Genomic DNA, 26,707 nt, shown 5'->3' on the forward strand with positions numbered 1-26,707 from the left:
TCAATTCAAAGTTATGCAATTCGGTCTATGCAAGACCCTAGCAACGTTCTAACGTATGATAGGCTCTTTGCTTCACGGCTTCAAATGGTTGACATGCCTTTGCAACCTAGACGATGTTCTCGTACTTTCCCCTACTTTAGAGACACACCTTGAGCGCTTATCATGTATTCAAGCATTTCGGAAGTCTGCGCCCTAACTGAATTCATTGAAGTGTCACTTCGGTCACCGGTAGATTAAAATGCTGGGTCAACCCGTCGATGCTTCTGTTATTCAAGCAGATCCGGGGAAAATTGGTGTTGTCACGTCATTTCCTGTACACCAACCTCTGAAAAACGTCCGAAGTTTTGTAGGGCTATGCTCCTACATCCGACGTTTCGTGAAAGATTTCGCAGGAATTGCCCGATCACTTACTGATCCTCTGAAGAAGGAAGTGCCGTTTACGCGGGGTCCCGCTGAAGCTTCCGGTCCTGCCCATCTGGCTACCACTTTCACCACGCTACTAATATTGGGCCAATTGACTCCTTCTACATTACAGAAGTACGTACCGACCCCAGTGGTCACGGGATCGGAGGCGTCTTAGCCCAAACACAACGGAGACAAACTCGTTTATTCCCCTAAGCTAGGCGCCTTCTCACAGCAGAGGACTGAAACTATTCCATTATAGAGCGCGAATGCCTGGCTCACGGCGGGGTGTTTTCTAATTTGCAACCGTACTTGTATGGCACGAACTTGTCGGTAATCATGGACCATGACGTGCTATGTTGGCTTTCGTCACTTAAGGATCCTGCGGATAGGTTTGACCCCTGAGTTCCGCGGCTATATAGTAGTGCACAAGTCCGGCCGCCTACATGAAGACGCCAAATATTTATCACAATATCCAGTGGACGAACCACCCGCCCCCGCTGACACCGATACCGACGCTTGCGTTTTCTCCGTTTCTCAACTTCTCCATGTCACCGACAAGCAATGATGCCACTTTGCGCACCATCATTGATAATTTGAAATCTTGGCATTCAGATTTATTCCTTCGCTTGTTTGACCTCCGGGATGGTGTATTATACCACCAGAACGTTCGTCCCGATGACCTTGCCCTTCTCCCCGTCATTCCTAAGCACCTCTACTCAGCACTTCTCCATGAACTTCAAGACTTACCGACGGCCGGTCACCTCGGCGTCTCGCGCACTTGCGACATCGTTCTCTGACGCTTCTTTTAGCCACGCCTTGCGCGCTGCGTCCGGAAATACTTTGTGGCTTGTGAGAAATGCCAGCGCCGAAAAACGCCATCGACGCTCACTGCCTTCAATCGCATGACGTCCCGCCGCAGTCGTCCTTACGCGTTGGCTTGGAATTACTTGCCCTTTTCCCTGTATGAGCGTCTGGCAACAAGTGGGTCACCGTGGCGGCAGATTGCGCCACGCGTTACGCAGTCACCCAAGCACTTCCAACAAACTGCACCACAAATGCCGCCGATTTTCTTTCACAGGACGTGATTTTACATTAAGGAGCTCCAGGCCAGCTGCTTACTAACCGTGGCTGGGCATTTATTTCAAATTTCATCGCCGACATAGTACAGTTCTGTACAACCAGGCACCAGCTGACTACGTCTTGCCATTCGCAAACTAATGGTCTCTCATCGCGCCTCCATCGAACTCTGAGAGCCGTGCTTGCAAATATGTCTCGTCCCACCATACTGATTGGGACCTTGCTCCGCCCATGTCACATGTGCACGTAATTCTTCGCGCCACGACACTGCCGATTATTCCCCGTTTTTCCTGTTGTTCAGCAGTGAACAAACATTGCAATTGGACACATCCTTTCCATCCGGCGCCGCAGAGGCCAGCGAATATGCATTAGTCGTCATCACCAGGGCAGCGCAAGCAGGAGAAATAACCGACCCTCGCCTCCTGAGCTTTCAAGAGAACCAAGGGTGTTTTACGATCAACAACACAGAGACGTTCACGTTTCACCTGGATCTGTGGTACTCATGTCTTCCCCGATGTTATATCGGCGGTTTCTGTTTCGAAACCATAACTGACTCGCCCTCAGGGGGCGCGGACGTAGGGATGCGAAGCCTATTTAAGGCGCCGCACTTAAAATAATTCTATGAGCAGACTGTCTCGGTCCCTATCTGCGTCCCCGTGTCTCTCTTCAGGCCGCCATCCCAGCATGCCCAACGCACCAGCGCGGCGTTCATGGCGGCCACGCCGACATAACATTTTGCGAGGAAGATAAACCCTTCTGAGCACGAAGCCATGCGCCATGTTATCTGAGTAGTACATGGCGCAGTCGCCTTTCCAGTGGCCATTCCAACAACATTTGGCGACGAGAATGATCCAAGTACATCGCGCCTACCTGTATGCTGCGCCTGCCAACTTCTTCACGGCATCTTTCATTTCTGCTGCCATTAGTTCAGGCACTATTTGTGCATTTTATACGACTGCCTGATTCCTGCTTGCTACTTCTGCAAGCCCACTGTCCACTTCTGCTGCCCTCCTTGCTATAGCATTTCTGCACTTTCTGCCGTTTACGACGGTACTGCGGCGTCGTCCTTGCATCTGCCCTCACCCTTCCGCCCAGCCTGTTACTGCTCGGCATGAAAGCGGGAATACCCCCCGGCCCCTCCTTGTCAGGCACCGTCGTACTGGCCATCCCTTGGCTCAAATGGTGACGTGTGTTGCAGGCATACATCGACGCCGCTGCCAAGACCACTATGCCGGAACACAAAAGAGCGCTCTTCCTCAACGCGGTGGAAGGCGTCAGCGTTTCCTACATCCCCATCGAAACGCAGACTGAAGCCGACGAACGCGCAGGGGACTTGGGGCAGTTGACGTTTATGAAGTAGCGCTTCAAGTGCTCGACCAGTGCTTTTCTGCAGAAGACGATGAATTTTGAAGCCGCGTCCATTTCAACCGCACTTTACGAAGTCCAGCAGAGCCTACTGCAGAATTTATCCAAGAAGTTCAAGGGCTCGCCAAAGCCAGAAGTATGGTCCCGCTACGGACCTCATGGTCCAAGATCAGATCCTTTGCGGCTTGCAGTCACATAAACTTCGCCGCCTGTCCTTTCAACTCGGCGAGTACTTTGCCGTCAAAAAGCATTGGAAATTGCGCAGGAAGAGGAACGAACCGATAAAATAATGGAGAATCTCGGCTTTCTACAGGTAGATGCCCTTTGACGGCGTCGTCGGCCACAAGATGGCGGCCGCGACCAGTCTCGTCTTCCTCGGGACCTTCAAGATGGTAGTTACCTTCCCCGCCCTGCTGCATTTTAAGATGGCGGTCTTCCCCACCCTGTTCCGGTCCAAGAAGGCGATCTTTCCCCCCTGTTCCAGTCCAAGATGGCGGTAACCTTCCCCGTCATGTTCAATTCAATATGGTGGCCAATGGACCGACGCTCCCCCATGACCGTGCCGAGATGACGGACGCCGAAAGCATCGAAGTAGGCCTCCCCGTCAGGAATGGAGACAACCGAGCGCCTTCGCTGCCTCCGCGCCGTCGGCTTTGCCCGGCGGCTGTGTTCACCGCGGCTCGCCGCTGCACTGGGCGAATTTTCCAGGTAGTCCTGCCTGCCACAAATTCCGCCAGACACGTGGAAAAAAGGGACATTTCTTCCAAATCTGCCTTTCCCCCGAAAGTAGATCAGGACCAGTCAATGAGCTGGAAACGCAAGACAGTACTACTATAAAGGCAGCAACCATTCTACACATTGGCCACACTGTCGGCGCTTTACCGCTTATGCGCATTTCCGTCCAGTTGAACAATGTGACTCTACAGTTGATGGTTCACACCGGAGCGGTTGTGTGGCTGATGAATCTTCAGGACTACAACAGGCACTTTTCACATATCCGCTTGTTTCTGTCCCATTTAATCATCCAGAACTACTCGGAGCAAGTAGTGAAGAATCTGGGCTATTTATCCGCAATCGTCAAGTTCCAATGTAAGCCTGCTGCCGTGGACTTCTATGTCAGTGAACGCGGTTCATCACTTCTGGGACTCGACGCTATTGAGGCATTGAAGGTAGTGATCGATGGATCGACGTTGTCTTGTGTCTAAGCCTCATCTTCCGCACCGGACTCCAATTGATATTGGTTCCCGCTGGACGGAATATCATCAGACTTCACTGAACTTATACGGTGCAGCGGACTTTGACAGTGCACCGCAGGTCAACGCCTGTTCGACTTCACCATCAGCGAGAGTGAATCAGCGCAGAGTGTTGGAACAGTCTACCCCAGTTAAAGCGGCCCCACCGCAAGCTCCACGGAAAACGTATGAGGGCAGTGCATCACCTTTCAGTTTGCATGTCGAGCGCATTGCTGCATGGTTTGGCTACAGTCGCACGCATATTAAGGCATATACCCCTCGTGGAAAATATTTTCTAAAACACTCACAGGCAACAGTTCAGGTATGCTTTCAGTGAATTCCGCAATTCAGTGCAGTTCTCATTCGCGAGTGCGTTCTGATACAGCTCTTAAAGTAGCTCGAATGAGTGTTTCATGCTCAGCCGTAAGGCAAGAGAGTCAGGCAAGATTATTTAAGCTGACTGACTTGCCCAGTCAAAATGCTCCGCTCGCAGCGTCGACTGCTGAGAGTTTCACAGGATGTGAGTATTCTGTTCAGGCACCATTTATACATCTGGCTGTAGTGCCCAGCCAACATGTACTTTCGCATTATAGGCGTGTAACTGAACCTAGTGGTTCAATGCAGACGCCTTCACAATGAATAACTGATGTTCCCAGTCGCCATGTTTCTCTGAAACACTTAACGCTCATATCTCCGAGCCTTCGTGCTCACATGCAGTCCTTGCTGTCTTACCCTACATGTCTTTGCTCCCAGTTGGGCCTGCGGAGCGCGTCAGTGTTCATCATCATCATCATCATCATCAGTCTGTTTTATGTCCTAACGGTCCAGTGGTTATCTAAACTGCGCAGTACATGACCTGCCCAGCTCCATCCTTTTCTCTTGATGTGAATTATAATATGGCCTGTACCCGTTTGTTCCCTGATCCAAACCGCTCTCTTTCTGTCTTATAAAGTTGTGCCTAGAATCTTCGTTGCATCGCTGTTTACGCGCTCCTTAACTTGTTCTCAAGCTTCTTTGTCAGTCTCCAAGTCTCTGCCCCATATGTCAGCACTGGTGAAATGCACTGATTGTACACCTTCGTTTCAATGATAATGGCAAGCTTCGAGTCAGGAGCTGAGAATGTCTGCCGTATGTCATCCAATCCATTTTATTCTTCTATGAATTTCCTTCTCATGATCAGGGTTCCATGTGGTTAATTTACTGGGTAAACATACTCCGTCACACACTCTAGAGGCCGACTGGCGATCCTGAACTCAAGTTCCTTTGCCCGGCTATTCATCATTATCTTTGTCTTCTGCATATTAATCTTCAACTCCACTCTTACACTCTCTCTGTTAAGGTCCTCAATCATTTGTTGTAACTAGTCTGCATTGTTGCTGAATAGAACAATGCCATCAGCAAAGGGAAGGTTGCTGAAATATTCGCCGTCGATCTTTACTCCTAAGCCTTCCTAGTTTAATAGCTTGAATACTTCTACCGAGCAAGCAGTGAATAGCATTAGAGAGATTGTGTCTCCCCGTCTGAACCCTTTCGTTATAGGTATTTTCCTGCTTTTCTTGTGTAGGATTAGGGTAGCTGTAGAACCTCCGCAGATATTTTCCAAGGTATCTACGCGCGTTCTGTATTCCTTGATTACGCAATGCGGCTATGACTGTTGGTATCTCTACTGAATCAAGTGCCTTTTCGTACCGCAATCTGGCTCTTTCATGTTCCTGTGCTGCCCTGTTACGCACGCAGTTGGAAACGTTTTGGAAGGGTGTCGGGGATTTCGCCGGTTGATTTGCACACCTGCGCGCAAGTTGAGTGTGCGTCGGCTGTGCGGTTCATGGATCGCGATTAATTAATAATGGTTTCTGCGGGGCAACATGTCGTTCACCCGTCGAGTATAGTGGGTGAACGGGCCCGAGTGCGATGTTGTGGTAACAGCGCGGCCGATAAAGGCACGCTGAGTTTCTTCCGCTGACGCGGCTGCCTTGAGTTCGTTGTCGCTGATGTGTGCGATTGCACATCGTTTTTTTTTGTATTCCTTTTACACGTTCACTAAACATTTCGCATATTCAAGAAGCCTTTGAGCGCCGCCTTCCACGTGGGATTTGCTAAAGTGGTGCACTCGTTTACTTCTACAGCTTTAGACCGCTGTTAGCTTCGGTTATTATAGAAACGGCGCATCGCTGATGTGAAATAATCTCAAAACGTAGCAAAACATACAGACGAGTCAGTGTGAGCGACCGAGTCACTCACACTGACTATGTTTATGCTGTCAGAACAACTGCAACTGTGATCCAGACACATATATATTACCGGCTGTTATTACTGATTCTCGCTTTTCTTTAACTTCATCATACTTATAGTTTGCCCGTGCTATAATGTATCTAGAACTGAGGTTAAACAGCGCGAATAAAACAAGGACATGAGGAAACAAATACCATAGACAAGCGCTGTCGTAATTGTTTCCTCGTGTCCTTGTTTTATTCGCGCCGTTTAACCTCAGTTCTACATATGAGCCAACTAGCCCTCGTCAAGATCCTACTAATATAAAGTATTATTAGAGACAACTGTGCTCGGCATAAGTCACTACTTATAGGCCGTGTAGTTCTCTCGCGAAAAGGCGGATGCCATTGCTGACACTGTTGGCAACTGAGCGAGTTTATGCTGCTATATCGAATCCACTGTCTCTTCTTTCCTGTTTGACGCAGAGGTAAACAATGATTCTTTGGAATTAAGAAATGTCAGCATAACAACATACACAGACCCACCATCTACGGCAATGCGACCGGCAGAGTTCGGGAACGGTGACCAAAGTACAAGACGCTGGCACAGCGCTGTGTAGCCGCTTGCCGCTTCTTGTGTACGTGCCGTGCGAAGTGAAGAGTAGTTATAAAATCGTTATAGGGCCGCAACCTAAATATAAGAGCGGTTTCCTTCGTCCTGACTGTTTATTTTTTAAGTCCAGCTCCATCGGTAGCGGGTGCACGAACACGACGGGGTCAGGCCTAATCCAAACTTCGCTAAACAGAATCAACATTGACTCAGACTTCACGTGCACGGCTTGAGAGGACTGAAGCTCGTGCATTTCAACTTCGAAGGCGTGTCGACGCATGTTGAGCGCGAATAATTTACAAGTGAATGAGCTGCATCTATTGCGTTGTCGATTCGACGGCTGATCACGTAGGTTTCGGTCGGCACGCTGTTTTTGTCGGTGCCGTCGACACGAAAGCCTGTCGCGCTATATGATAACTCGCACCCGTCGGTTGCGTCGTTCTCGGCCTATTACGATCAAATGGTCTCAGTGACACAGTGCTGAATAGTCGGCCAATCGTCGGCGTCAGCGTCTTGTCGGTCTTGTATCGACCCAATGTTACCACGCCTTAAAACAGTCTATGAAGTCAGGCACGCGCTGCCACCACCAGCAACAGTGGGCCGACGCTACAAGAAGACTGCGTCAGCAACGTGTTTTTGAAGTGTCGCCCAAGAGTAACGAAGGGGTTTATCGATAAATTTGACAGCCGTCAATGCTAGGCGACAACTATGTGGTTCACGGTGCAGTCCGGACCAAGCTCTGGCCGTTTTCTGTTTCAAAGTGGAGTTGCAGTCTTACGCACATTTTCGGCACCGCATCGACGTCGAACTACCAGTACAGTTTCAACGCGGCACATGGCACGAACGGTTGCAACAGCGCGCGTCCAAGCGCTTTCTTTTTTTTGGGGGGGGGGGGGGGCACTTTCCGCTGATATCTGGCCGCGCGGCCGCGAGCGCGTGCCTTCCAAATCGTTTTGCGATTAATCCGCTAGGGCAGGGCGCATGCGCCGTCGCGCCGTGACAAAGGCGAATTGTCTCGGCGGTCAAAAAGGCCGCGCCAGAAACCGTGCCACCTAAATGATTTTGTTCCATGATGTTTAATGTGTTCGTATTTTATGTCGTTACTTGTATTTTTATGTAAAAACCTTCACAGGTGTCCAGATATTTGGCTGTTGTGCAGTCCATTGAGTTACATGGCCGTCTTTTGTTGTGTGTTTAAATGTTGTTTTTATGTTTTAATTGAAAAAAAAAGAAACCGAGTGCTTTATTTTGCTGCCTTTTGTTCGTCAGGGAGCAGAAAGTCGAGAGCCAGAGAGTATGTCATTCACGAACATACAATGATGCTCCCTGGCCTTTTGTGTAATACGCCTTCGGGAAATTGCTATTGTATAATGACACGGCTGCTTCTCAGATTCACTTCAAAAAACAAGGGGATGATGTTATATCGGCGGTTTCGGTTTCGAAACCATAACTGACTCGCCCCCTATGTAGTCAGGCGGAGCCTATTTAGGGCGCCGCAATAAAGGGACTCTCTGCCTCGGTCACCGTCTGCGTCTCCATTTCTCTTTCTTCACGCCGCAGTTCCGGCGTGCCCAACGTGCCAGGCGTGGCGTTCGTGGCGGCCACGTCGATGTAACACGCAACCCGCCACGTTGAGCTGTCAGAAAAACACCTGTCTTGGCACACAGGCCCCATACCGAGAGCTGCGTGCCGTGACTCCAGTTAAATATGCAAACGCCCTAGTCAATGCTAGTGCCTCATCTGCCTAATCTGCCGCTGGTGTTCTTTCAAACTCTACTATTCTCTTGTCAACACCGATACTTAGACGCACCAGGACAATGCTTCTGCCACCCGGAACAATGCTGCATGCATATTGCACGTTTCTTTTCGACGATGCACGCGGGCGCCCCGACGAAGGCAAGTTGCTCCTGATCCTCGAGCTGTCAGCTGATCAGGCCAGCGCTGCAGTTGCTTTTGTGAATATGTCTTGGAAATAGTCTTCAGTGTTTATACCATCGTTCGCGTAACAATGCTTTTCTGGAGTTTTCTCTTGTTTCGAAAGCGCATTCACCTTTTCTTTTTTAATAGCATCTAGTAGAATTGATAGCCGCTGCTGATAATGTCAAGGCACTTGACAACCTGTAGTAGTAAAGAAGTGCTTGCCTTGTCAACGTTAGTGGACAAGGCAAGCACTTCTAGGGCCTCTACCCGCCGTGGTTGCTCAGTGGCTATGGTGTTGGGCTGCTGAGCACGAGGTCGCGGGATCGAATCCCGGCCACGGCGGCCGCATTTCGATGGGGGCGAAATGCGAAAACACCCGTGTGCTTAGATTTAGGTGCACGTTAAAGAACCCCAGGTGGTCAAAATTTCCGGAGTCCTCCAGTACGACGTGCCTCATAATCAGAAAGTGGTTTTGGCACGTAAAACCCCAAATATTATTATTATTATCTAGGGCCTCTCGCCACCCGTCTGATACTTCGTGGCAATGAAGTGTCAGAGGGTACGCAACCTTATAATACACTGCGGACAGGAATTTCACAAAGACAGTTGCAGCATTTTGGAAAAAGTGTATTATAGGCTATACATGGGAACGATAGTTGAATGTATCTCCTAGTAATACTTTGTGGCGCAAAATGCATTTCTTCAAAAGGGCCAGAAGGAAAGAAGAAAGTGAAGCGTCTTTCGGAATCGTCCTTTTGGAAGCCATTTTGGAATCGTTTAATGTAGATTGCGCTGCGCGCGTGTCAGGCGGAAGGGTTACAATCTACTGGAATTACTCTTGACTGCAGTGACGCGCTACCCTTCTTCGGTGCATGTGCGCCTTTTGCTTGGCCGCCCAGACATGCAAGCCGATGGCGTTGTTGCCACACTCCAATGAACTCTGCTCCTCAACTCTCCGAAGGCTCTTACTGTTAAATGGGTGTATCTAAGAAGGTAAATATTACTGTACTCGAACGTGTGATCAATATACAAGCAGTTTGCGAATAATAAAGTCATGGAGAAATACAAAAAGCACCTAATGACGCGTTATTGTGACCAGCTCACAAATTTTTAGTTCCTGTGAACAGTTCACAAGACACAGCTGCGTCGCCAGAAGAAAAGTTTATTGCATCCAACGTGTGTGGCAGCACTAGTGAAAAATTTCGTGCACAGTTGCAGTCAGTCTTTCACAAGAAACGTGGATTTATTTTCCGCTCAAGAAAGTCTCGGAGGTTCTCACAGGCATTTACCCTAGAATCTTAGGGGGCGTTACGCTGTAAAGTACAAGGAAAATAACAAAATAACGCTTCATTCGCCTCTTTTACACTCGTTTTCAGCCTACGAGCTTATTCTCGGTGACGAAAGGCGCTCTCTTGAAATCCAAGACATCCAAATAACAAATATGCATTACTGATGTAAATTATGGAAAGAATGTTAAGCAAAACGCTGAACTTTTTACTCGGAAATCCAAGTTCAATCCATTATGCCTGGATTTGTCCTTTTCTTATTGACTATTTATTGGCTTTCATTGCGTATTTTGTTTTTCGATTCGTTACACTTGATGCACTATTGTAATGTTTTGTACTGTAAATATACAGTATGATACCTGCTCATTGTGTCAGAACGATTGCATTAAGTGTGTTGGCTGCAGTATGTGGTCTGAAAATAAGAAGTGGGCTCTCACGTGCTTAGGCAAGCGATGTAAAGCGACGGCAAGCGCAATATCATTGCTACCTTTCAGATTGACAACTGAAAGCTTACCAGTTTTGTTACCATGAAAATGAATTACAGGCATTCAATACGTAAACCAGGTCGCGGTTTGCGAATGATTTACAGTGCCTATTTTGCCCAATATTTTGCCTGAAGTGAGGTTCCACATTTCTCGTCTAAAATTTTGTCTCCGCTTATGAGTAAAGGCTACATCTATGCGCACCAGGAAGAAGAATAATCAGACTTGTTTGGTTCCTTTGGCACGGAACTAGATTGCTGCGACAACAGTTACTGTATCACCTGCGACCAGCTAAACCGCCAAGTATCGTCGCAGGACTATACATGCATAGCAACAATAATGGCCAGAAGCAGTATAGCGCGCCTGCGAAATAGCGTGGAAAACACTTTTCATGCAACAAGTCGAAACTGTGTTTCGCGTGCATTTTATTGAGTTCGTGTGCAGGGCCATTAACTACTATTTAATTTGAATGCACTATTTTGGAGGTAAGAAAGCTGCATATCTGATTCGTTACTTTTGAGGTGCAGCACAACACTGAGTGTTAAATTATTTTTAATGGTACTTTGAATGTGCATTTGCATTTGGCTTTGTTTTTGTCGGACAGTAACAAGCTGAGCACGTGTTGGTGGGCTAGTTGGTTAAGCATGATTACGAAGAAGGCGCCGAATAAAACAACGCACGAAGAAGGTCTCCCTTCTTCGTGTGTTGTTTTATTCGGCGCCGTCTTTGTAATCATAGTAACAAGCTTTTGCACATATGCACTGCTTTTATATTTCGTTGACTCCCAATTGCGGCTGCGTCAGGCTACGTTCAGACTGTGAACTCCCTAACACAACAGTTGAGGCCGCAGATAATTTTTTACCTGCTCTTATTAGCACAAGTTCATGTTGCGTACAGGTTTCGGAAGTATGTTCTGTTATGCTCACCCATTAATGCGAGAGCCCTGTCAAGTTCCGTCTTGAGTATCTCCAGCATTTTCTTGACACCAGCGGTTCCCTAAAATAAGAAGTTGCGGTCAACGTATGCTTGATGGTTTCGTTACTTAGATATTGAACAAAATGCTGCAGTTCCTGTCTTCGCGGAACCAAGCACGACTTCTGCTGTAGATAACCTCCGAGGATGTTCACCAAAAGCGTATACTTCGGTTTAGCGCCGGACCATACGGTCATCTCCTGTGGCGCGATCTATAAGCTGTGGTTATTGATTTGGTCTTTTGCTATTTCGAACACGGCAAAGCGAGTTTATTTTAGGTAGCGGTGGCTAGTAGAAATAGACTCAGTTTCATTTTTTCATCGTATAATGATCAGCTCCCTAATAAAACATCTAGAAAACAACAATTTTTTTAGCAAATATCAGCATGGTTTTAGGTCTGGTCGTTCTTGTTCAACCCAGCTCCTAGAATTCAGCCACGATCTTTTTCATTCATTCGATCTCGGTATACAGACTGACTGTATATTCCTAGATTTTAAAAAGGCATTTGATTCTGTTCCCCATGTTTTACTGTTGTATAAGCTATCATCCCTCGGTATCTCTCCTTCATTGCTTGATTGGATTAAATGTTATCTACAAGAACGCATGCAACGTGTTGTAGTTAATGGCTCACAATCTGATTATGTTGATGTTACATCGGGAGTTCCCCAGGGATCTGTTTTAGGGCCATTGTTGTTTTTGGCCTACATCAATGACATTGCACAGGTTGTGTCATGCAAAGTGCGTCTGTATGCGGATGATTGTGTGATTTATCACTGCATTAGGTCTGCCACTGACCACGAGTGTTTGCAACGCGATTTGGACTGTATAACCCGCTGGTGTGTTAGGTGGCAAATGTCTTTAAACCCCTGTAAGTGTCAGTACGTGTCCTTTACACGTAAACAAAATCCACATCTATTTCATTATACGATAGACAATGTCCAGCTATTGCGAGTAACTCAGTATAAGTATCTTGGCGTTTATTTCTCATCGAATTTAACTTGGACTAAGCACGCTGAATATGTTACAGCGAAAGCCTGTAAAATGCTAAATTTTGTTAAACGCAACTTCCGGCTAGCTCCTCCCAAAATTAAAGAACTACTTTATTTTTCGAACGTAAGACCCATATTAGAGTATGCCTGTATGGCCTGGGACCCGCAAACCACAACTCTGTCTAATATGCTCGAGCATGTACAAAACCGCGCAGCCCGTTTTGTCTGCAATAACTATGACTTTACTTCTAGTATTACAGCACTTAAGGATAGCTTGGGCTGGGAATTATTAAGCACACGCAGAAAAAACATGAGGTTGGAAATGCTTTTTAAAATTTATTTCGGCCTGGTTAAAATAGATAGAGAAACTTACCTTTTACCTCCTCATTTCTTATCTCACAGAAGTGACCACTATTTAAAAATAAGAGAACTCATTTGTAGAACAAACGTCTTCAAGCATTCATTTTTTCCACACACAATATCACAGTGGAATCAGCTACCGCGGGAAATTGCTGATTGTCACACTGAAGCATCGTTCAGAGCATTTCTGCTGAGCATTTAGTGGCGTGAATTTTTATATTGTTGTGTTATTTTTTGGTTGACCAGTTCTGTATTTTGTCGAGCTTATGTACACTGTACATTCCCCCCTGCAATAATGCCTTCGGGCGCTGCAGGTACTTGAAATAAATAAATAAATAAAAATACTGGCCGAAGAAGGAATGACGCCGGCGTCATTGTTTCGACAAGAAAGCCTGTCTACATAATCTAGAGAACATAAATATGTATCATCTTGATCGCATTGTTTATGTAGTGGCTGGTGAAAAGTTTGACTCTCCCATCTGAAGAAAGGATGCCGGAGAATGCAGGAACACGTGTTTTGCATAAAGCAACGGCTCTCCACTTTTCCGCAACCCAATTTATCCCTAAAAGAGCTTTAGAGTTGTTCTTTGCAGAAAGATCACGTCGCCCAGAAATGACAGCTGCGTTTTGGGAGAAGGCGACGTGTGGACAGCCGGTACCCTTTCACCCCGCTTGTTCACTAATCTTAATGTGAGGCAAGCAGAAATAAGCGGCATCCAACACTCGTCTTCTATCCTCGTAATTTGTCCAATAAAAATTTCAAGACCTCGCTTCTTGCTATTTCCTTGCAATATCCGCGTTCGATCGCCTGATGCTTCTCTTTACATTGAACACTTTCACACGCCAATTACTTCTGCCCTTATAAAGTTCTGCTTCAACACATTTTTGGCATTTTAAGAATCATGAACGCGTACTGCTGCTGAATGTCTTAAGAGTATTAAATTCTTCATTGAGTTTTGTCAAATTTATTGAATGTGGTCTCTATTCGATAACTCTCTACAGAATAGACAGATATGAGAATAACAACGTCATGCCTAGCGTACTTAGGAAACACCCATCCAGCCATCTGAAACATCAACTGCACGTAAAACGCTGAAAAACAATGAAAGAGGTGAACCAGCGACAAAATGGCATACCGATAACGAGAGAGAACACACATATGTCTACATTTAAACTCGTTTTGCACACACATATTCAAACTTTGCAGCACAGGTAAGATCAGAAGTGTTGCAAGATGTTTGCGATTTCAAATATCGTTGTTTTCATCGATGGTTGTGCTTTTAAAGCAATCTCTGCTTCGTGCAATAGTGCACACAGTGCCCGAAGTGGTTAAGGAATTAGATCGAATCAATGTCTTGGACAAATAAGGCTTTCCTTTTTTTGCAAGTAAGCATTATCATAGTTACCAGGGGACCCTTGACCTGGATAAAATAAACTGTACTACTTGTAGCGCTATCAAACTCTCGTCTCAGTTCTTCAGTACGCACCAGGCGCTCAAATCACAAAGCTTTTTGTTCGTAAGTGGTGCTTGCCATGGCAGTCCATCTTCGCTAACAATATCTCCAGAATCCGGATAGGCTGAAATTTTTTCGCAAGAAAAATTCTAGCATGAAATATTTTTCCAACTGCAGGCACAGGTGGACGGAATAATTACAGTTTTGAACCCCAACTTCTGTCAGCGTTGGTGCAGTTCCAGTTCGCTGCCGTGTACAATAACATCGTTATCTCCTTAAAGGGACACTAAAGAGAAAAAGGATTTCTTCTGCATCAGTAAATTACCTTTCTATGACACGAATAACACCACTCTTACCTCGATAAGATGCTTGGTAAGCCAGAAAAAGCGCAACTAAACATGGGTGGCGACATCTCCTTGAAGCTCTCGGAATTGGTCGCTGTGACGTCATGGATTTTGATGGCGACTTCTAGGGCCTACTGAAGTATACAGCGGCACTGATTGAATACATGGTGTTCTAAAGGAACCAAATATTAAACATGCTAAGTTTTGGGAACCTATCTCAGCCAACGCGGCCCAAATGCGATAACATACTTTGGAATCCATGACGTCACACTGACGTACCTGCGTCGGAGTTTCGGCGCAAAATTAAAATACTGATACTTCGACCTTCACTCTCTGATCTAATTATCAAACTAGTATTTAAAATGACTGCCTGCAGAGTTCTCAAACAATGCTTTATTACTGTAGACTGATTTACTGTTTCACTTCAGTGGTCCCTTTAAAGGTAAGGGTGCTAGTCGCAGCAAAAACCAGCATCCTAAAGGGTGTAGGAGCCTTCAGTAAGTACGTTCTTACGTTGTAGGCAAGTCCCCAGAGCGCAGGCCTGCCGACGAACACAGCTCTGGCACCGAGGGCAAGCGCCTTGAGGACGTCAGTTCCGGTCCGCACTCCGCCGTCCAGGTAGACCTCCGTTTTGTTCCCTACGGCTTCCACGATCGCTGACAATGCCTCGATCTGCGCGTGACGATGATAAGGACTTGTGATACCGGACTGTTTTCATTTTAAAGAATAAGGTATTATGGACTCATTCCAGCAGCCGTTTCGGTTGGTGATGGTGTCTGCCACCGCCGATGCCTCCGCCACCGGTGTCCATAGCAGTTCTCGCCGGGAATGAGAAAAAAAGTTCCCGATGCGATCAAGCCTGGAGCCGCTGTGTGGAAGTCAGCTACTCTGCCACTGAGCCACGGCAGCGCTGTTTTTTATTACATGGACCAGACCATTCAACAAAATAAGAAAACAACGCGCTACAGAAATGTAAGGCGACTGAAAACATGTTCAAAAGTCAGGCAAACACGTGCAAGCATCCAATAAAGGCATCCAGTCTGGCGATGTTTCCTGTGCAGCATACACACTACGAACGTAGGCAACAGATTCCTAAATAAAACGACCGAGTGCTTAGCAGTGGTTCAGCGTACCTGGCACGGATTCTTGACACATTGTCAAACACGGCCAAAGGCTATGTAGGCGAATCACCATGAACTTGTCATATGGTGGGTCACAGGGACCTTTAGCAGGTATGAAACCAATTGTGCATGATGTTACCTCTAAATGCTCTTCAGGTGGTTGGAGAATGTCCCAGAAGAACACGGCTTCTCTACAATCTACAAAACAGTGATTAATCGTTTCAGCATGTAGACACCAGCGAAGTCTGTTGACCACAGCACGAAGCAGCCCCGTTTTTTCTAACCAGGTTCTGAGAGAAAGGGCTCCGTAACGTAACTTAAAGGAAGAAGTTCTTATCCCTGGAGGAATGACCATTCGGCGGACACGTTTAAGCACGTCTAGGTAATGGCATTGCAAATAAAGCGCACAATAATGGGGAACATAAAATAATGTGTCTTGAGTGCCGCGGAAATTTCTTTGCGGGAACCGTGGAAATATATTCCATACTTAAGCCAGCGTTAAGAAAGTGAAATCCTTCGACAACCTCCTTCAAGAAGCCACAAGGAACCCGGGGTGCATCTCTGACCTTTGATGACACTATTTCTAAAGAGTAATTACTTAATCTAAATTGTAATACCTTTTAGAAATGGATCGTTTAGATTACGAAAGAAGGTTAACTAGGAGACATGTTGTGTAACGAGAGGGTAACTAGGCCAAGACCCTCACTCCGAAGAAGAAAGAAAGGAGCTCACGTCGCATGGCCTCAACACGTGAGCTCCATACGTAGGTAACAAACACACGATGGAAAGCTGGAGACCTAAGCCGCGAGCAGTGTACTACCTACCCGGCATACCTAAGTCCCAAGCTGCTCGGCATATCAGCTCCAACGCTGGAAAATCAGCACTGAATGAAACTAATCTGCTGAGCAAGATGGCAGCCATAAATAAAAAAAAACATTACGTGCGTTGATGCCTGTGAAAGAAAAGGACGAGTCCCTTCTGCAATTGAAAAACATCGTTCTGAGCATTCAAACGTCTTTGTCAGTTAAGTATGACATATGTCAGTTAAGTATGACGAAGTTCTAAATAACTGTAGGTTCAGGACAGCAAAAATTGAAGATATGAATTGCAGCCCGAAAGGAGGTTACCAGGTTACAGGACCAATTCAATGAGCTAGAAGAATACGCAAAAAGGCTTAATCTAGAAATCCATGAAGTTGCGTACGAGGAAGGGGGTAATATTCAATCTAAATTGAATTAGCTATCAATTGATTCAGTGGAGCATGCCGATTTTAAAGTGTTAGCTGTTAAGACAAATCGCATTGTGATAGTCTTAGTATAAGGCCACGATCTGGCGATGTCGTTTTCTGTCGCATGCTGACGAAATACTCCAGTATATCGAAAACAGTAATAACTCGCTCATTATAGTGGGGAACCTTAAGACAGATAGTCTATCTGGTGGGGCAGCGTCTACAAACGTGTTTGATATTTTGTGTAGCTGTAATTATGAAAATATGATTGTCGCGCCCACAGAAATAACTGAAGATACTGAAATTAGTAGCCATCTATATTTAAGATTTGTTATGCTCTGCTGTTAGTTAAGGTGCACTTGCCTGTCGTGTTAGTGATCGTCCAGAATTTTATTTTTATTTTACCATTACAAGAAATGAATCAAATACGTCCGTACGTGCATGAAAATGGTTACAGGAAGCTAAATGAGGAAACGTTGACTCACTTTTACAGGCTAACAATTCAGTCGGTCAGTATATAATTATACACAGAAGCAGATCCAAGCCTGCGTTATGATACTTTGAACAAAAAATTTTAATATATCAAGTTGCTTTCATATTCCTACACGCGTGTGGTACTTGATTGTTTGAACGAGGCGCGTGGGCGCCATCACTCGAGAAAAGACGAGGAAGAACGAACTGGGCTCCCGCGGTGAATCGAACCGATCAGCGCTGCAACCGCTCTTGTAAATATTATTACGATATCATTGAGCGATGCTCAAGAGACGAGCCGCCGCGATAATGACGAAGTTGGTCAGTGGCCTTGGTGCGAGCGAGTGTCGGCCTGGCTGTCTGGATCCAGTGTAAATAGCCTGTAAATAGCCTCTTTCGTCTGTGTCTTTCCACACGTAACAATATAGCCTGTAAATAGTTGCTCGTCTTATTGATTCGTCCTTCGCGTAACATTGTCGTGGAAGTGGAACGTTCCCCGTCCTAGCCACGCAGCTCCGACGCGGCCGCACCGTCGTCTTCTCAGTCATAGCTTCCGATGCAACCAGCCCGTCGCCACCTACACCTGCGGCGCCAACCACAACGTACGTTACGGTTCCTAGTCTCCGTGACCCTGGGACATTCTCCGCCCAAAATGACGTTGACGTGGACGACTGCCTCAGCATGTATCAGGGTGTTAGCCAAAGCCACCACTGGGACCCTACCATTATGTTTGCCAATGTGATCTTTTATCTGGACGGGACACCGCGTGTCTCGTTTCGCACCCATGAGATGGATCTCTCCAGCTGGGACATTTTCAAAGAGCGGCTTCGCGACCTATTTGGCAACCCGTCCGGTCGCCAACAGGCTGCGCGAAAAGAGCTTACCACCCGTCTCCAGTCGTCGACCTAATCGTCGACCTAATCGTAGTCTCCTACATACATGAATTGCTCGCGCTGACCGAGGTTGACAAGGTGGGCCATAGTCTCAAAGGCATCGCGGACGACGCCTTCAATTTGCTCGTCTATAACGACGTTTCTACCGTCGACGCCATCGTCAAAGAATTCGGCCTCTTCGAGGTAGGCAAAAGCCACCGCGTCGTCCCACAGACACTCAGGCTCCCAAACATCCCTGCCACGTCCTCTTGCTCCGCTCTTAGCGCCACACGACCATCTCAAAAAAATGTCACACGTATCGTTCGACTTGAGATTTAAGCGACGCCCCCGGCGGCCCTTCATCCGTGAAACCGTGACGATATCTTTGACCAAGCGGCCCCCACTATTTCCGTTATTCAAGCAGCTGTGCGGCAAGATATTGCAAACCCTGGCATCCCTACCGCCTGCTCTGTCTCCCGACCTGATTCGCCATCCATTCCCATGTCCACAACATGTAATGACCACTATTTCGCTCCCAGACCACGCAATCCTGCTTAATGGCGAAACCCAGATGACAAACCGATCTGCTTCCGCTGCCACAACGTTGGTAATATATCCCGCCACTACTGCACCACCTGGATGGCGCCGTACTGGAGCTCATTCCCTGCTCATTCCCCGCCCATACGCCGACGCTCGCCGTTATTGACCTCGCCGTCTGTACCCTACTTCGGATGCCCCTGACAGTCGCTCCTCCGTGCAATCGCTGTCACCTCAACGCCATCGCTCCCCGTCACCCCAACCTCGCCGTTTTTCCTCGCCAAACCGACGGACGGAAAACTAGGCCATGCAGCTCTTGGAGGTAGTGCTGCATCACGTTCTTCCTGTCCAAATCCTCCGTTGTCGGTCCTCACCAACATGAACCTAATTGAAGTAGGCTTAGACGGTGTTCCGTTGACGGCATTAATTGATACTGGAGCTCAAGTGTGCATAATGAGCGCTAACGTATGTCATCGCCTCAAAAAAGTTCTTATACCTGCCATCACTCGAGCCATACGCGTCGTCGAAGGCGCCACTGTTGCCGTCAGGGGTATGTGCACTGCTCGCATAGGAATTGCTGGCCGCCACGTTCCAGTCCTGTTCACCGTGCTGACCAGTTTCCCTCGTGGCCTAATCTTCTGGCTCGACATTCTGACAACGCATTCTACCTTCATCGATTGTTCCACCGGTACGCTGTGCCTCGAGCTTCCCCTTCTTTCAGACGCTCGCGCCGAACAGCCGAACACCCTCTGCACTACAGCGTTTGTTTGCTTACCTCCAAAAGCATTAGCTTTCGTCGAATTGGCCTCAACTTTGACTCTGACAATCTGACAATTTGACTCTGACAATCGACCACTTCATCAGACGTCCCTTCTTGAGCATCGGATAAACACTGGTGATGCCGTTCCCATTCACCGCCGACCGCATCACGTGTCCACGGCAGATCTGCAAGTTATTCAGCAGGAAGTACACAAGATGCTCGTCAGAGGCATTGTTGTGCCTTCGTCGAGTCCTTCGGCTTCATCGGTCGTGCTCGTCAAAAAGAAAGATGGCGCGTGGCATTTATGCGTTGATTACCACCACCTAAACCGGATTACTAAAAAGGACGTTTAACCTTTACCACAAATAGACCACGCTCTTGATTGTCTTCACGTTGGCAAATACTTTTCCTCCATCGGCCTTCGATATGGTTATTGGCAGATTTCCGTCGATGAGCAAGACCAACAAGAAAATCGCTTTCCTCACTCCAGATTACCTATACCAATTCAAGGTTATTGCCGTTAGGTTTATGCAATGCCCCCACCACGTTCGAACGGATGATCGACTCTCTGCTTCAAGGTTTCAAATGGTCAACTTGCCTTTGTTACCTCGACGACGTCTTTGTGTTTTCTCCTACATTTGAGGCGCACCTTGAGCGCGTCACAACTATCATTGACGTCGTCCGGAAAGCTGGGCACAAATTAAACTCATCGAAGTGCCACTTCGGGCGCTGACAGATTACAGTGCTAGGCCATTTCGTCGATGCTTCCGGAGTGGAAGCTTACCCTGGGAACGTTCGAACACTAATGGCTTTTCCTCTACCTTAGTCTGTCAAAGACGTCCGGAGTTTTGTGGGGTTCTGTTCTTATTTCCAACGGTTCGTGAAAGATTTCGCAGCCATCGCTCCGCCACTCACTGAACTTCTGAAGAAACACGTGCCTTTTACGTGGGGTTCCCCTCAGGCTGCCGCATTTTCACGCCTTATCACGATTCTCACCAATCTACCGGTCTTGGCCCACTTTGACCCATCCTCACCTACAGAGGTTCGAACCGACGCCAGTGGTTATGGGATCGTCGCCGCGTTATCTCAACGCCAACACGCACACGACCGCGTTATAGTCTACGCTAGCTGGCTCCTCACAACTGCAGAGTGCAACTATTCTATTACCGAGCGCGAATGTCTTGCTCTCGTTAGGGCTGTTTCAATGTTCCGCCCATATTTATGTGGCAAGCCCTTCTCAGTAATCGCAGACCATCATGCGCTCTGTTGGCTTTCGTAGCTCAAGGATGCTACTGGCCGGTTCAGTCGTTGGGACCGCCGACTACAAGAATATCCCTACAGAGTGACTTACAAGTCGGGACGCCAACACGAGGACGCAGATTGCTTCTCTCGCTACCCAGTCGAAAACGCGACTTCTACGTCTGATACTGGCACTGTCGCCTGTGTTCGCTTTATTTTTTCACTGCTCCATGTCGCCGACGAGCGGCGCCGTGACCCGTCCTTCCGTATCATCATTGACCGCCTTGAATCGTCACCTTGCTGATAGCTCCCTTCGCTTATTCTCACTTCAAGATAGCGTACTCTACCGCCACAACGTTCACTCCGACGGCCCTGCATTACTCCTTGTGATCCCTAAACACGTTCGCTCGGTTGTTCTCCACGAACTTCACGACCTCCCCGCTGCCGCTCACCTGGGTGTGTCACGTACCTACGACTGGATCCACCGACGCTTCTTTTGGCCAGGACTTGCTCGCTCTGTTCGAAGATACGTAGCTGCGTGTGAGAAGTGCCAGCGACGCAAGACACCATCGACGCTCCCTGCTGGGTACCTTCAACCTCTCGACATTCCTGCGGAACCATTCTTTCGGATTGGTTTGGAATTACTTCTCCCTTTCCTCTTTCTAGCTCTGGGAACAGATGTATCGCTGTGGCCACGGATTACGCCACGCGCTACGCCATCACACGAATGCTTCCTACAAGCTCCGCTACAGATGTCGCCGATTTGCTTCTACGCGACCTGATTTTTTTACGTGTAGCTCCGCGACAATTTCTCGCACACCGTGGCCAGATATTCCTATCAAAGGTTATCGCGGACATCTTGCATTCCTGTGCCCTGAAGCACAAGCTATCCATGATATACCATCTGCAAACAAATGGCCTCACGGAGCGTCTCAATCGCACTCTCACAGACACGCTCGCGAAATATATATCTGCAGACCACACTGACTGCCACCTCGCTCTACCGTGTCACATTTGCTTATAATTACTCGCGTCACGACACAGCCTGTTATTTCCCATATTTCATTCTTTTCGGCCGAGAACCAGCACTGCACCTCGACACAACCTTTCCAGTTCACGGGGCATCGACCAGTGAATGTGCACTTGACGACATCGTCCGCGATGCCCAAGCAAGGGAAATTGCCCGTGACCACCTTCTAAAACCTCAAGAGAGTCAAAGGCGTTTGTACGACCGGCGACACGAGAGACACGCATTTCCCGCCTGGTGCTTTGGTGCGTCTATGGTCTCCGTCGCGCCAGGTCGGCCTGTCATAAATACTGCTGCTCGTTACACAGGTCCATACCGAGTGTTTCCTGCCGCGACTCCCTTCACCTACGAGATCGCCCCTGACGCCCTATTTGCTTCCCAGTCCAGTGATAACGTGCACGTTACACGACTGAAGTATCACCCGCCCAGTGATGACATTTAGACGCTCCTGGACGTCGCTTCTGCCGCCGGGGGATTATGCTACACGCGTGTGGTACTTGATTGTTTGAACGAGGCGCGTGGGCGCCATCACTCGAGAAAAGAAGAGAAAGAACGAACTGGGCTCGCGCGGTGAATCTAACCGGTCGGCTATGCAACCGCTGTTGTAAATATAATCTGTAAATAGTTGCTCGTCTTACTGACGCGTCCTTCGCGTAACAATAATGACTCGACGTTCAGAATACACAATGCCGAAAAAGTGGTGGATAAACAAGAACCTGCATGAAAGAATCGTTGACAAAAACAAACATTTCGCCAAGTTTCGCTGACACAGAGATTGAAATTTACTTCAGATATACAAAAACTACAGAAATATTCTTATCAGGGACTTGACGAAAGCTAAGGACCGCTAATACACTACAGGTTTCTTCGCAACCATACTTCAGTGCAAATTTGAAAGGCTTTTATTTCCTTGCGGTCGAAAGGAAACTTTCCAAACCAAACAATATTGATGGAGTCTAGTTAAGTTCCGCTTTGTCTAATTATTCAGTTATGGCTTTGCAACTCCATGTGCTAACAACAAAGTGCTGACTTTCGGCCTTGACCCTACTTGTTAGCAGATGGTGAATAGCCCACTAAACTCACTGTATTTTGAAACAGCCACACCTCACGAGATTGCAAAGTGCATCCTCAATTAAGAAACAATTGTTTTAGCGGACAGGGAGACATCATATCTGAAGCAGTGCAAGCTATAGCTGACATAGTTGCCCTGTGTTAGCATATGCAGTAGTGAGCAAAAAGATAAAATATCAGTCCTGCGATCTAAACTGCTCAGATGGTAGGTGATGGGCCATGTCGGACGAGTAACCTAGGGAAATAGTCTCTCGAACACGCACTGTCAAGGTACTTTAATAACGCCGAAAATCCACCCACTATGTACAGAACTTGCGTATTCCAAAAATGTGCCATAAGGGAACCGTAATATCGACCATTAGTGGAAATACATGCGTGCTCGTCAGATGAATTTTAAGGATTGGAGGCAACATTAGCCAAGGAAGAAGTTTAGCATGTTATTGCAGGTTTTATATATAGCTATAAATGAAGGGTGGGAGAAAATAAAGAACACGGACTCATGCACTCACGCAAAATGTTGCAAATGGGGAGCAGTCAACAGCGTGAAATGATCAAAGTGGAAAATCCAGCTCTATAGCAGTGCCAATAACAGAAATCGTATCCATCTCTGGGCTTTTGGCTCCACTACAGAGATGGATAACCTTTTCCTTGTGTTAGAAGCTTTGAAGGCAACAAGGACTGCGCGCCATAGGGCTCTATTCTTGGGCCCTAACTACTCCTAATCTCTGTAAACGACATTATCAATACGTCTGACACTCTTCAAATAGTCTGATTTATGGATGATACGAACGTATCCTTCACCGGAAGAGACCTTCCAGTCACCGTGAAGAGTGCGAACTATCTTTTATCAGAGCTATCATAATTGTTGAAAGTTTCCGTTAAATGTACATAACACCAAATTTATTGCATTGATACAATTGTAACCGACGAATCCGCCCTCAGTTTTCGAACTGAAACAATAGAATCTGCGAACGCGAGACGTTTTCTTGGTGTGGTCTTTATTGAACAAATAACTTCGACTGACCATGTCAATGAATTGCAATCTAAAATATCATGCTTAGTGGACGCTTGTCAATAAATTAAGGTTTCGGCTACCGATTTGCTTAAAAAACCAATTGTGTTTTTTCATCATCCAGTCACGTGTACGCGTATTAGTCTGTGGAATTACAATGCACACAAACTTAAGTTCTTTATAAGTTCTACAAAAATGAGCTATTAGGGCAATTTTCAGCATACGTTTCACTTGAGTACTTCACAATATTCGCAACGATTACACATTCTGAATGTATATAAATTGATTACTCTCGGAGAGGCAACATGTCCTTATCTTGTTTGATCCGCAAGAGATCTAACCTTAACCTTTGTTTTCTTTCACTAACAGACGTTGAATATTCTCCACGAAGTGCATCCTGTTAGAACACCTAGGATAAGAACCAACTATGGACTCGAGACTTTTGGACAAACTATAATGTACTCCCCCACCCCCCAGAAAAAAACAAAACGAGAAATGAAAATTTAATGCACGAGTTCTTGAAAGAAACATCGTGATAAAGGTACTGTACTAGTAATCATGCTATATATAATGTTAAGACTCATTTCATTCCTACGAAATTATTGTGCTTGTCGTGTTTTTGCTCGTTTGTTATTGTAAAAGTTTATTATATGAGCTTATTGATGAACAACAGATGGATCATCGTGCTTTTTTACAACATTGCAGCCTCTGTATTTCCATTCATACGCTTATTCTTGAGCCAGTCATGAGCCTATATATGCCGTTTATTTGCCGTTTACGCCGTTATGTCAAGGTCTTTAATTGTACATTTCATTTCTTTATTTCCTTTCAGGGTAGTTCAACGGTAATATGGAGCAGTGGATGACAACAAGAAATAGACATATAGTGAAAACAATATGAGCAAATTTAGTATAAATGTTGGCAACGTGAACATTTTGCCATCTTGGATGGAGGCGGGAAGGTTATCGCAATCCTTGTTAGTATAGGAACTAAACAATTCAAAGGCGCTATAACGTACAACTATAGAATTTTTTCTATTCCAATTCTGCAATGAGCTCTCCACGATTGGTGAAAAATTTGGGGCCACTACCCACTGCGCCGCACTGCAACGCGACGTCACGAAAACCGCGAAAACGCCCCATCTGATATCACATGTGCACACTGATTATGCATGATTAGACGGAACGAAAGAAAAATAATAATGTCTGATTCGAAGCGTTTATCACCATTAGCGAAAAAGGCGTCGTTTGAGCAATTGGTATTGGTTGCACATTTCTGGGCTACGCCCACTTTACCTGTCTGTCACGCGACGGCACAAAGCTACGAAAACTCACCACGTCAAAGTGATGTGTACGCGCTACAGACGCATTAATATGCCAAACAAAACTGAAATATTTTCTAAATAGCAGAGACTTCCCCGTTCCAAAAGGAATAGAAAATGGCTGCTGCCGATCGCTGTGACACTGGCTATAGAGCTGCCGGGGTGCATGGATTTATTTTTTCATATTATAAGATTTCGCGTGGCAGGATAACGTGATTGAGGCATTTCGGCACATATACGACATCGCTCTGCCAGCTCTACTTTGCTGAGGATTCGTTTTAATGGCATTTTTAACCTTCCGTTGCACGTCGTCGCGATTTTCGTCCAGCCAGCGCAAGCTAGGTAAGGGGAAGCGTACCAATCGCAGATTCCTGCACCACCCTCCTCCACGGCTTATCTACTTTCCCTGCGCTGGCTCGGCCCCATCGAAACTCTCTTCATTTGAGCGTGCAGCTCGCTTCTTCTCAGCCAATTAGATAAGAAAGAGGGCTCAATGTAGTCAATGCTATTCGCTTTGAAAGCAAAGGAAAGTGACATCCTATAAACGAGAAGCGCGTTTGATTGGGCTTTTCAAACACCGCTGCATGTTACCGCCAGATTACTGCGTTGGTGGTTACGCAAATTTGACGTCAGGCGATTGGAATAAAAACATATTGGAATAGTTTTACGCTTTAGGGCCCCAGAGTACAGTTTAGTTATTGATACCAGAACACCGACTTCGTGCCTGTGGTCAATACGCGGTGACATGTAGTTATGAATCATCAGCAATTATTGTTTCAGACTTGAAACAATCATGAGAACTTGTGTTTTCTTGAATCGTTGCAACGTACTTATGCCGATGTATGAAATGCACAGCTTGTCACTAGGAAGCAGGCCTCGTCAGGATGTTTGCCTTTAGCCTGCCCCTTGTAGTGCCGACATGTGCTGTATACGATGGTGCTTCTAAAGCATAACATCATGCAGGCGATCTTGCGCGCGACAGCGCCAAGCGACGCGATGGAGATGGCTGTCGCGTTCGCTCGTCGCCCAGAAGTCACACTCCAAGCGAGCGACCGCTTCGCGCGACGGCTCTTCAGTGTTGCCGGTATTAGGGGATCTAGTTAGCGCCAAACCTGGCGTGGCACTTGCTATAATTATTTAAGTTGATTTGTTTGGCTGTACAAAGCAACATAAAGTATTTCTGAAGGGTCTTGGAATAGGTTTCTTTTCGTTTACATATCGAAATTCGGTGGTTCACTCGTTCCGTTTGTATACCGAGAAGCGTGAACAAACCGGTAGTACGTCAGTAATGTACATCCCGTTCCGGCTGCCTACTATTGGCTAGTCCACGGAGGAAGGAAAC

The 26,707-nt window shown here is 46.8% G+C and overlaps 1 protein-coding gene across 1 annotated transcript in view; it reads right to left on the reverse strand.

Moving 5' to 3' along the window:
* LOC142570684 (2-Hydroxyacid oxidase 1-like) overlaps window positions 1–26,707 on the reverse strand; it is a 55,464-nt gene that overhangs the window by 8,245 nt on the left and 20,512 nt on the right. The window contains exons 3-4 of the mRNA XM_075679032.1: window positions 15,220–15,378; window positions 11,514–11,583 (exon numbers count right to left, since the gene is read on the reverse strand). Of these exons, the coding sequence (XP_075535147.1) occupies window positions 11,514–11,583; window positions 15,220–15,378 (229 nt within the window). The remainder of the gene's footprint in view (window positions 1–11,513; window positions 11,584–15,219; window positions 15,379–26,707) is intronic.

Source organism: Dermacentor variabilis, chromosome 2 (assembly GCF_050947875.1).
Source record: "Dermacentor variabilis isolate Ectoservices chromosome 2, ASM5094787v1, whole genome shotgun sequence".
NCBI classification, from domain to species: domain Eukaryota; kingdom Metazoa; phylum Arthropoda; class Arachnida; order Ixodida; family Ixodidae; genus Dermacentor; species Dermacentor variabilis.